Below are 13,136 nucleotides of genomic sequence, written 5' to 3'. Positions count from 1 at the left end.
CAGGATTTGTTGTTTCTTCTCTTTGATTGCTCTCTCTGCTCTTTGGAACATTTTGGTGGTGTAGTGGCTCCATTCTGATCTTCTTGAGCAGCTGTTTGACCTGAGAATGATCCTTGAAGTCATTACTGAACACATATTACTAGCTGTACTATCAGGAAGGTATGGGGTCCAGGGAAAGCATAAGAAATGCACTGAGCAATATCTTTAACTATTGTCTCTTCATCTCTCATAGTGTCAAACAGGCTCTGGATGTCAAACTTTTATTTGAAATATTTGTTACTGGGAACAGATCTTCATTCATTTTTTCATATAAAGACAAATTGTTTACTTATTAGTCATAAAATTCAATTAATCTTATACCAAATGAGGAGTGGGTTGGCATGCATGGGGAGAGACTGATTATTTGTTTTGGTGATTATGCTGCTCATGTGTTTGTATTGTTATCTTCTATATTAGTAAGTTGCAAAGTGAGACAATCAATGAAAGAAATTAAATGAGTCTGATGACCTGATTGCTGTCCTCGGCTTCCTTTCTGGCCCGATGTTCTTGCTCTTCCTTCAATTTTTTAATTTCATTTTTGATTTCTTTTTCACATTCTTCCTTTAATTTAGTGTCCTTCTCAGTGTCACCTTTCAAGTCTCTGAGCTGTTGCTTATACTTTTCCTCTATTTCCTTCCTCAATTTCTCCTGTTCTTTGCATGTTTCTGCTTCTTTTTCTTTCAGGATTTGTTGTTTCTTCTCTTCTATCGCTCTCTCTGCCTTTTGGAACATTTCGGTGGTGTAGTAGCTTCCTCCATTCTGCACATTTATATTTATTATCTTCTCGAGCAGCTCGCTGACCTGAGAACGATCCTTCACCTCATTATTGAACATGTGGTACTGGTTGTTACATTTGGTCACAAGTTCCTGCAGATCTACACTGTTCTTCAAGAACTCCTCAATAGGTTTCCCTTTGAGTTGGTCACCATGGGTAAAGAGAACCATGCTGTATTTGTTGGCTTCCTCTCCAAAGCTTTCCTGAATCTTCTGCACCGTGTGTTTTTCTTCATCTGTAAATCTGCCCAGTTTGATGACGACCAGGAAGATATGAGGTCCAGGTGAAGCATAAGAAATGCACTGGACAATATCTTTGTTTGTTTCCTCTTCAGCGCTCCTGGTGTCAAACAGGCCCGGAGTGTCGATAACAGCAACCTTTTGTCCATCGATCTCACCATGAACCTTTTCACAGAATTTAGTCAAAGATTCTGCAGCAAATTCTGATTTAAAGCACTTTTGTCCCAGAATGGTGTTTCCTGTGGCGCTCTTCCCAACTCCAGTCTTCCCCACCATCACAATCCTGATACACTCATTATTGTTGGAGACTTTGCAAGGTTGAACAGGATGTTGCTGTTCCTCCTCTATGTCCTTCCTCAGTTTTTCCTGCTCTTTGCGCATTTGCTCTTCTTTCTCTCTCAGGATTTGTTGTTTCTCCTCTTCTATCGCTCTCTCTGCATTTTGGAATATTTCAGTGGTGTAGTAGCTTCCTCCATTCTTAGCATTTATATTTCTTATCTTATCGAGCAGCTCACTGACTTGAGAATGATCCTCCAGATCATTATTGATCACGTGGTACTGGTTGTTACATTTGGTCACAAGTTCCTGCAGATCTTTGCTGTCCTTCAAGAACTCCTCAATAGTTTTCCCTTTGAGCAGGTCACCATGGGTAAAGAGAACCATGCTGTGATTGTAGGCTTCCTCACCAAAGATTTTCTGAATCATTCGTATCGTGTACTTTTCTTCCTTGGTATATGAACCCACTTTGATGACAACCAGGAAGATATGAGGTCCAGGTGAAGCATAAGAAATGCTCTGAGCAATACCTTCAGCTGTTTTCTCTTCAGTGTCATTGGTGTCAAACAGGCTCGGAGTGTCGATAACAGCAACCTTTTGTCCATCCACCTCACCAGAAGCCTTTTCAGAGTGTGTAGTCAAAGATTTAGGGGAGAACTCAGATTTAAAGCACTTTTTTCCCAGAATGGTGTTTCCTGTAGCGCTCTTCCCAACTCCAGTCTTCCCCAACAACACAATCCTGATCAGCTCATCATTGTTGGAGACTTTGCGAGGTTGAACAGGATGTTGCTGTTTCTCCTCTATGTCCTTCCTCAGTTTTTCCTGCTCTTTGCGCATTTGCTCTTCTTTCTCTCTCAGGATTTGTTGTTTCTCCTGTTCTTTCTCTCTCAGGATTTGTTGTTTCTCCTCTTCTTTCTCTTTCAGAATTTGTTGTTTCTCCTCTTCTTTCTCTTTCAGTATTCGTTGTTTCTCCTCTTCTTTCTCTTTCAGGATTTGTTGTTTCTCCTCCTCTTTCTCTTTCAGGATTTGTTGTTTCTCCTCTTCTTTCTCTTTCAGAATTCGTTGTTTCTCCTCTTCTTTCTCTTTCAGGATTTGTTGTTTCTCCTCTTCTTTCTCTCTCAGGATTTGTTGCTTCTCCTCTTCTATCGCTCTCTCTGCATTTTGGAATATTTCAGTGGTGTAGTAGCTTCTTCCATTCTGCACAGTTATATTTTTTATCTTCTTGAGCAGCTCCCTGACCTGAGAACGATCCTCCAGCTCATTATTGAACACGTGGTACTGGTTGTTACATTTGGCCACAAGTTCCTGCAGATCTTTGCTGTCCTTCAAGAACTCCTCAATAGTTTTCCCTTTGAGTTGGTCACCATGAGTAAAGAGAACCATGCTGTATTTGGTGGCTTCCTCACCAAAGATTTCCTGAATCTTCTGCACCGTCTGCTTTTCTTCCTCTGTGAATCTGCCCAGTTTGATGACAACCAGGAAGATATGAGGTCCAGGTGAAGCGAAAGAAATGCTCTGAGCAATATCATCAGCTGTTTTCTCTTCAGTGTTCCTGGCGTCAAACAGGCTTGGAGTGTCAATAACAGCAACCTTTTGTCCATCCACCTTACCATCAGCCTTTTCAGAGTGTGTAGTCAAAGATTTAGGGGAGAACTCAGATTTAAAGACATTTCTCCCCAGAATGGTGTTTCCTGTAGCGCTCTTCCCAACTCCAGTCTTCCCCACCAACACAATCCTGATCCACTCATTACTGCTGGAGATTGTGGTAGATTCTCTCTGGAGGCCTGAAATAGAAGAATTAATAATTGATGCTCAGTGTATTCATAATATTTTGTTCAATGCATCTCCATCAGAGACAGGCAGCTTTGATGGTGGTTGGGGGACTAAAATTGTGTTTATACAGTTTTAAGATATATTACAGTTTCTACTCTTGTTATAGCTGCTTGTACTTTCTTTTAATCTTTTTCTGTATTTGCAGTTCCACTGAGTAGGTCAAATTTATATCACACTTGGATTACTATAGAAAACAATGCTTATACCTAATCTCAGGTTGTGTGGTGTACACAGTGTCGACACGCATTCTGGTTTCATACCTTTTTGTTTGTATAGTCAATTGTTTATCTGGCCCCAGGTTGTAAAACTGAAATGAAGAATAATCTGGTGCCACTTTGTGTTAAAGCACACTAAATTGTTTTATTAACAGTTAATAAATCCTTTATTGAAATTGAAATTTTGAAATTTATTTTTGTCTGCAATCAGTACCATAAATATATACACATACGTACATACATGCATTTACATTTACTTACATGTATACATACACACACACACAAACACACACACACAAAAGCAATTACTCAAATACTGCAGTTGAAAACACAATAACACAACTTAAAGATTTCTGCAGTCCAAAAAAGGTTGTAAACTGAAGCTACAATGTATTATGCCTACACTTTTAACAGTACATCAACCACACAAAAAACACTTATATGTACATATTTGTTCTTAAGATGCACAAACGAGTGATTTAAGAACATTTGTAGCATCATCGATTTTCTTGTAGTTAGAATTTTTTCTTGAGTACAAATGAAATTTAAGAGTTCAGACCTGTCAAGTCATGAATAGATCATCTCTGCTTTTCTTTACATGGGAGAAACACTTGTTTGACAATTATAATCTGTTAATCTGAATTAATTTGGAGTTTAAATATGATACTAAAATTAAGCAAAGTTAAACATATAATTCAAACAAACTTAATGCAAAATTAATGTTTTCTTCACCACCATATCATCATAAGTTTACCAAGAAGGTTTTTAGATTATATGGTGCAGCAACTTGTACATTTCAGTAGTAACTAGGAAACTTCTCTCTCTGACAGCTGCTGTTGATAATGGACAGCCGTCTCTGTCTCTGTTTGTTTTGTGTTCAAGTCGGTTTAACAATACAATATATATATATATATATATATATATATATAAATCCCCACATACAAAAGTCATTTTCTTATTGTTTATGTCATCATCCAGCCTCGATAATGTATCCCTAAAGGTATCAATGCTAGATCCTGGTGTTCTATACAGCTTAAAGGCTGATTATATTTTTTGATTTCTCAATTTCAGTTTCTACAGTGATACATTCCATAACATTGTCAATAATTAGTGACATACTACTCATAAATATCAACCCCCCACCACTTTTTTTAATCCTATGAATAAAAATCGTCTCACATCCCTCAGTTTTGACCATTGCAACTTGCTCCTCATTAAGCCAAGTCTCAGAGATCACTATTAGCTACAGTATTTCTTCTTTTTAGACAGAGTTGTCTAAAAGAATGCTGGATCTTTAAAAAATTGTATTAAGGTTCCTTTTATTAAACTGTATTATTTATATTACTCCATCCATTTCACTTCCCTATTAAACTGTTCTTCAGTATAAATATCTTTCTCCATAACATGCAATTTATGCTCTGTGGAGTCAAAAGTTTTCAGTCCAAGACTTTCATATCCTGTATTCTGTGTTAGTTGCCAAAGATTAATATCTCCAGATGGACATAAATGACATCTGTCAAAACCCATCATAGGTTGGTTTTAATGTCCAGTTTTATAACATCATATTTCATATTAGTGTCATTACCGTTCAGTCTGTGTGTCTATTAAGATGCGTGCCTTGCTTTTCTGTTCACAAAGCGCATTACGGTTGTCGGTTTTGTTTTACTGTCCGTCCTTGGGAGTATCTGGGAGGCTATCATATTCATATTTTGGCTTTCAAAGAATTGAAGTAGGCTAAGCGCTTCTCCAAAAATAAAAGTAATTGACTCGGTAGGGCGAGGAAAAGGCGGAGAGGTTTACTGTCTTGTATCAAGTCCTGCGCTTACAGTCAAGTCATCAATGCCAGAATATTATTACACATCATCATCACATCGCTCCAGATCTGCAATTTTTCTGTCCTTCTCCTTGATGTATGACTTGTGCTCCCAGATCTTCATTTAGTCTAAGCAGTTTTGATTGTTTGTTAGCCACCTTAATCAACTAATTTGATTAATTAATTCTTATCTCCTCCATCTCGACCTCATTCAGATGAGTTTTCTTTTGTGACATTTCGTCTTTTTTTAAGATCTGACTTTCTTTGGGGAATTCAGTCTTTTCTCTTTGTTTGTGGAGCTCAGTGACAGTATACAACTCATGTTTTAGAGGCTTGATCATCATATAAGCTAATATAGCATATTTAACTTAAAATATAAAGAACCGAGACATCACCGATGTCACCATTAACCCATGACTCAAACTAAGCAACATATTACAACATTCACTTTAACAGAGTATTAATATTATAAGTACAGTTGTATATTGACTCACCAAATTTTGCAAGTATGTTTCCCATGTTTGAGTAGAGGTGCTGCTGCAATGAGAGGAAGTAAGTCTGTGTAGCTTCTTGCAACAAACCACACCTATAAAACACTGTTAACATTAAGTTACAGCAGCACCATTAAAAATAGAGCAGACGCAATGAAAAATATCTCAAGGGTTGAGCCTGTTCCCCTAAGAAAAATGATACTATACTGTATATTTAACATATAATGCAGGAGCCTGGTTTCTGCAGAACAAGCAGTTTTACTTTCAGTACTTTAAATAAACACAGCTAAGAGTACTTCTGTACTTTTAATTTAAATGTAGGACTTTCACTTGTAATGGAGTATTTTTACATTATACCGATACTTTTACTGAAGTGAAGGATCCGAGTACTTCTACCAAAACAGGAGTTCAGGTAAATGCTGCTTCTGCTATAAGAACACATGAGTACACTGTTCACCTACAGACCTGAGAAGAAATTTAATACAGAATTTGATACTGAAAATCCATGTTAAGCCTTTAATATAATCATAAACTTTTGAAAATATAAGAAGTATATCCTGCTGTTTGTCACCAGTTTATCATGTGTGTATTTTCCCACCAGGTGTCCTCGTTGGCTCAGTTTCTTTTGATACTTATCTATTCCCACACTGAAGAGTCTTTCTCACCTGAGTTTCATCCCGTTTAATTTCCTGTCTGTTCAGTTCAGTGTTTATTCTTTCCATCCATGTTATCAGACGTGGTCATAAAATGTTTTATAAATATTTGCTAATGTCTAAATCACATGTTGACATCTGAATGAAAAGTGCTGAATATTAGTCATTTGTTACAAGTACAGAATGTATTCAACACCAATCAGTTTATGTTATGTAGCAAGTTGTAAAATAACTATAATAAGAGGTGTAATCAGTATCATATATGAAACAGATCATTTATACATTTTACCACTTCAGCGAACAACATTGTTGTAATTCACTCTTCACAGTTTTCAAAACTGTTGCTTCACATTAGTTTTGTTCTAAATCTGCTCATAAAGTCATTTTATTTGTTGCAGTTGTTGTTTCATGTTTTGTCCAGAGGCTTTGATAGAATATCTGAAATAAACACTGAACACTTTTTTAAATCTGTACTTTGAAAGACTGAATAAATAGATTTTATTAATTTTGCAAACATGCATCAAAATTCAGAAAAACTCTCCTGGTCAAGTTTTTCATCTACAGATTCTTTTCAATCACTCTGTTAAACCAGTATGTCAGCTGTTTGGAGGAAAATAATAAATCTTCTTCACACTGTATGTTTTTACATAAATATGCTCAGGACATTTTTCTATTGTATTAGAATATCACATTTCATCACAGTGTGACTTCCTGTGAATATTTTAAGAATCCAGCTCTGCGTTGATTAACGAATAATTGCAGGGAGAGGAAGTTATACATACTAATATTAGTAATGTATACATATAAACATCTCTATGGTCTATCACATTGTATATACTAATGATATATTTATTTGTGTGTAAATCATTAATTGTCATTCTGTGGCGGTGTTTGTATCTGTGATCTGATTGGCTGCTAGTGCTGGAAAATTCTCTGCTTCACTGTTTCCACAATGTGGTTGATCGATGTGGACAATGACAAAGACATCTACGTGGTGTGGTGTTTTTCGGCAAAAGCATATTGGATAGGATGTGTGTGTGTGTGTGTGTGAGCTCAGAGGCCTGAGGCCACCGACACACCAGACAAGTGTACTACGAAGCAAGTTCAACATTCCCAGGCTTTCTTTGCGTGAGCTGTCTCAACAACTCCTAAACTCACAATCAGAGATAATTGGTATCATGACAGTCTTTATCAACTTTCTTTGTTATCCTATTTTCTGCTTCAGGTTCTCTGCACGTTCTCATAAAAGGGGGCATTTGGTGCATCATTTGACTCTTCTGCACGAATTGTACTGATCATGTGCCCGCCTACTTCAGTCAGGAGGAACAAGTCAGTATAATGGAGAACCATGAAATTTATAAATACATTATCACAGCAAAAAGCAACACTGTTACTGGAAATGACGTGAGAGAGGAATGCTGGCAGAAACTTGCTGATCATGTAAATTTGTAAGTTCATATGTTTATTTCACCACTCAGTGCTTTCTCGTTTCCTCCCACATTCGAAGCTCTTACACTTAAAACTTGATGCAGCAGATCTTAACATTATACTCAAGAAGTGCATTTAGGTCTCACTCTGTCCCATAATGGATAAGTGGAAATCACTTTAGTTTTTGGCCAAATCAAAGTTAAATTAATTTTATAGACTGAATATTATCTGTGATAAGTACCAATAGACTAATCAGTTTTCTTTTTCTGTTCAAAGTATTTTTTTTTCCATTTTTGTTTTTTATTGTTTTTTTTTACAATTTGAAACACAGTTTGATATATTTTAACAGAATCCCATCCCACAAGTGGCCCTAACCTATTGCACATCACAAATTTACAATATGACATATCAAAACAATGGTAAGGACTATAAAAGACTAATCAATTTTCTAGTCGGTGTTCTAATAGCTGCAATAACAGCAGTGTTAAACAGACTTGGCAGCAAATCAGGTGGTCAGTGAAAGGGCAGTGCTTTTTATGGCCAATTTAAACCGAATCAGTTACCATGGTGATCTAACCAGGTCTCCAAAATTGTTCTGAAATACAACAATATTCTCATTCTCTGAGATTTCAATATTCACATTTGCTGTCCCTCTGAAGCCATGACCTGTGATTTTATAAATTTACTTGAATCCTTTGGTCTCCAACCATCTGTGAATAGCCCAACCCATGTTAAAGGACACACTCTAGATTTAGTTCTTTCCTCGGGTCTCTATATCTCTGTATATTACGGAGAATAACTGATGACCCCCTTCTAGCTGCTATCTCAGGTAACTGTTCTGTCCTTTTGCTCCTAGACCTAACTGCAACCTTTGACACTGTAGATCATTCGATTCTCATTCACAGGTTAAAACAATGGGCGGGGGTCTCTGGCTCTGCATCAAACTGGTTCACCATATTTATCCAACAGATCTTCCAGTGTCTCTAGCAGCAACTCATCTCCTTCCTCGGCCTCCATGTCCTGTGGCGTCCCCCAAGGCTCCATCCATGGTCCAATCCTCTTCTCCATCTATTTGCTTCCGCTAGGTCACATTATTCAAATACACAACATTTCTTTTCACTGTTATGTGAATGACACACAGATCTACCTCTCCCCTAGAGCCCAATAACTACAACAAACTAAATGACCTCAATAACTGTTCAAGTCATCAAATCCTGGATGACTGCAAACTTCCTCCAGCTTAATGAGAATAAAACTGAAAATATTTTATTTGGACCACAGCATTTGACCAACATTTCTCCTCATCTTGGCTCATTGGCTCCATCTGTTTAATCACATGCAAAAAAATCATTTTCGATTCAGAATTGAAGTTTGACAAACAAATTAATCAGGTTGTGAAATCAAGCTTCACGCAGCTCCGTATCATCTCCAAACTCAGATCATTTCTCTGTATCTCTGACCTGGAGAAAGTCATCCATGCCTTCATATCCTCTTGCCTTGATTATTGCAACTGGTTATATTTTGGTATCACTTAGTCTTGTTTATCATGTCTCCAACTAGTTCAAAATGCAGCAGCAAGAGTTTTGACTCAAAAAGGTCAAAAAGGAGGGAGCATATTATTCCCATTCTTGCCTCTCTACACTGGTTGCCTGTTGATTTTAAAATCCTGGTGTTTGTTTACAAGGTGTAAAATGGCTTTGCCCCCTCTTACATTACAGAACTCGTGTCCCCATATATTCTTTTCTTCCCACATCACTTCTGTCTGTCCAGAGATCCAGGACAAAGTGTTATGGGTACAGGGCTTTCTCATTGCCCCCAAACTATGGAATTCTCTTCCTCCCACCATCCGATTATTATTATTATCATTATTATTATTATTATTGTTATTATTAGTTTTTGTCTTCCTCTCTGTGTGCTGTGAAGCACTTTGGATCAACTGTGTTGGGTGCAAAGTGCCATTTAAATAAAGGTAATTTGATTTGACACTTAACCTTAGATATCCTTCATGTTCACACTAATGTTGGCAGAACTGGTTTCAGGTACTCTGCAGCTTTTAAATGAATGAACTGCAAACTGCTCTCAAACTTGAGTCTTACATTCCTCTTTTTTATCTGATGTTTTTATTGTGGCCAAAGATGGGTAGGAGAGGGAAAGTTTCACAACTACACCACCTGGGGAATTGCACCCCAGGAAATACACTGATGAGTACCCTTAATAATAAGAGGTCACACAGATTCACCACACTGAGGAGACAGGAGACGGACTTCCAACTACAAAAGATTTATTGATTAAGATTTACTCTAAGACAGAGAGATGTCACTGGTAAACAGCCTGAGTGCCAAAACAACAAAGTTAATTTGCGGTATGAAATAACTAAAATAGTAGGAACAAGGCTAGGGCTTAGTTAGCAGGCAGACTAAAACAAAAAAGGGGGGTGGGAGCACAACTCAAACTAAAAAAAAAAAAAAAAAAAAACACACACACACAACACAAACCAAGCAACCACGTGTCACGCCAATGTAAAGGGGGTGAGGGGGGAACCACCACCGGGGACACCTGCCGCACACCTCGCCAACTCCTGTCCTAAAAGAAAAGAAACAAAATTATAATACTGCTCATAGGGGGACTCTCAGGCAGATACAGTAAGTTAGTTAAAGCAGGAGGGCTATACTAAAACACACACACACACACACACACAGCACTCACACCCACAAAAACACACAAACAAAAAAGCAGCAAAATAATTCATTCAGTAACTGACTAAAAATATACAAACAAAGAAAACACAAAGTAGCAGATAATAAAACAAAGTTAACCCAAACTCAGCTGTGGGCCCAGACAAGGAGTGGTAGCAGCAACCCCGACCGCTAAAATTAAACTAAATAAACAAAAGGAAAATTAACCCACAACAAATAAATCAATAAGCAAAAAGAAGAGAACTGAATCAAAACAGGAGTTGTGATGGGATGGAGAACCAAAACTGCAGAAGCACACTTTAAGCAGCGTGTGTGAATACTGGCAGCAGCAGCAAAGAAGAGGGGGAGAGACGGAGTGGCTGCACCAGGACTGCAGGCCGTGGAAAGCCGTCCTTCAGGATGCCCAGCTGGCGGCACAGATCACCTGGCTGCACGATGCAAGCCCACACAGAGCGCAGGAGGAGAGGAGGTACAAACTGTGGCCTCAACAGCTACAGCAGACAGAAAGGACCATTTTAATATACAGCAATTACGTTTAGCATATAGTAGTTATAAATACTGTCAGTCTTACCCAAGCGAAGAGAGCTTAACACCCGGCCCAACATACAATCACCACCTCACAATGCAGGCGGAGAGCAGATGCCACGCTCCCTCAAATCCTCACAGCTGCACACCAAACCGGCTCGGCCAACACTGCTGTAAAATGGTCACACAATGGCTGCTGTCACACCATAATGTCCCATAAAACATGTATAACAGCACCTATGCCTACTTACATGTTGTTTTGCGCCTTCAACTGGAGCACGCCAGACAGAATCCTCACCCGACTAATAAGCCAGGTGGCACCGCAGCGCAATCAGCCGCAGGTGAGACTAATTGGGAGATGGAAGTGGAGGTGGAGCAGCACTCAACCTGCCATATTATGATTCATGTAACTGTTAAGTAACTATTAAGTCCTTGTTTATTGTGTAGTTGTGTTGTTTCTGTCTGCTGACTGAGTTCTTGTCTTATGAATGTTTCTTGTTCTCAGTTCTCTCTTGGAAAACAGATCTTAATCTCAGTGAGACTGCCTGATTAAGTAAAGATTAAATTAAATAAAATATAGTAATAACATAGGTCTGTCGTTTGCATTTTATTTCCAGGAACAATTTTAGTTTAATATAAATATAGTCACAGAAAAAACTACTTAAGATATTTAGGGAACGATGATAGGAGGATATCTGGAATAAGACACATTTTAGAGCTTACACACATATCAAAGAAGATTCCTGTACAGGGCCAGATATTAAATATAATTTAGAGAGTAGACAATGATCCTCATGTGTTTAGTTAAGAGCTGAAACTTTACTTGTGACATCTGAATCCTGAAGTTCAGTGTTTTTTGTGATCTATGTGTAGTAGGATTGTAGTGAAGGAGGGCTCCCTTTCAGCCTGACATTTTATGACTTCTCCTAAAGTGACCTGGAATATACAAAAAGTAAAACATAAACTTTTTGGTAACACTTTAGAATACAACCCGCATTTTACAGTGTAACTTCTCATCACTTACCATGTAATTTCCCGGAACTTTCGGTGTAACTTCCTCGTATGAATCCGTACATATAATATACTTTCCGGTTCTTACTGGTATTTAAATGTAGGTATAGCGGAAGAAAACGAAACGACGAGAAACAAGGGAGTAACAATTGGGGTTTTAAAGTGTAACTTCCCAACATTTAACATGTAACTTCCCAGAACTTATGGTGTAATCTTCTCATATGAATCAGTACGTTACATGTGTATGTGTACTAAAATCAAATGTTTTTGCTCATGGCAGTTATGACAATCATTTTTTTATGCATGTGTGTTTGACAGGCAAGCTTCACCCACACTCAAGAGATTTATTATGCTTATGTCTTCTACTTCATTGTATGAATTTCAATAGAACGAGTCGAGAAATGGGTCTATACTTTTGAAAATTGGCTACTAGCAGCCATGTTGGTCCAGCACTGCAGCAGCTCATAACAGGTAAACTTACCTCTCTCCAGTGCACAGCTCTGAAAGGCTTGTATTGTCATCCAAGGATGAAAAAATAACAATACAGTAATGTAATAATATACATAGTATATCTTTAATTACACAATAATAAGGTACGCAGGAAGTTATGAAAAATTATTTTATTCTTTAATCACACATACACCACACACATATGTGCTGTTCTCCCAGTCCTTACTCTGTAGGTACAGACTACTTACCCTATAAGTACATGGTAACAACAGGGAGCGGGCTGGATTATGTTCTCCCGTTCTTACTTAGCTGTTTGGTTCTGTTACCTTTCATGTCACAATCTAACAACATGCAACGTATCATTAACAACACACTGGACCAACATTTTGAACAGACAATGAGAAAACATTATTGAACATGATTAAATAGAATATGTTTCATTTATAACATCTTAACTATATAAACTACTATTATACAATATAAATATTCTATATAAATTGTACTATATAAAACTATGTTCTACATCGCCACTTTAGTGGGAGGAGTTCATCATTTCTTTGCAGTCTTTTTTATTTTGTTCTTCAGCTCAGGGCAGGAATCCACAAATCCTTTAAAGTGCAAGCCTGCGACAGCCAGTTGCGCAATCTCTGCATTCACTAACCTCAAATCACCTGCTGCTGTCATATTTTCCT

General features: G+C 37.7%; 2 protein-coding genes across 2 annotated transcripts; both read right to left on the bottom strand.

Annotated features, from left to right (window-relative positions):
* Positions 1–489: 489 nt before the first annotated feature.
* On the bottom strand, positions 490–2,166 carry LOC121908351 (GTPase IMAP family member 4-like). The gene has a single exon (XM_042428281.1). It carries the CDS (start codon positions 2,164–2,166, stop codon positions 490–492), a length of 1,677 nt encoding a protein of 558 aa, XP_042284215.1.
* Positions 2,167–2,202: 36 nt separating this feature from the next.
* Positions 2,203–8,830, bottom strand: LOC121908350 (GTPase IMAP family member 9-like; the record flags this gene model as incomplete). Its single annotated transcript, XM_042428280.1, has 2 exons — positions 8,716–8,830; positions 2,203–3,113 (listed from the first exon to the last, which is right to left on the bottom strand). Coding segments are annotated over exons 1-2 (1,026 nt in total), but the record flags the coding sequence as incomplete, so codon positions are not given.
* Positions 8,831–13,136: the final 4,306 nt, after the last annotated feature.

Source organism: Thunnus maccoyii, chromosome 12, assembly GCF_910596095.1.
Source record: "Thunnus maccoyii chromosome 12, fThuMac1.1, whole genome shotgun sequence".
NCBI lineage: Eukaryota > Metazoa > Chordata > Actinopteri > Scombriformes > Scombridae > Thunnus > Thunnus maccoyii.
Note: the sequence above shows the minus strand (reverse complement) of the source record. Positions and strands in the feature narration are given on the sequence as shown.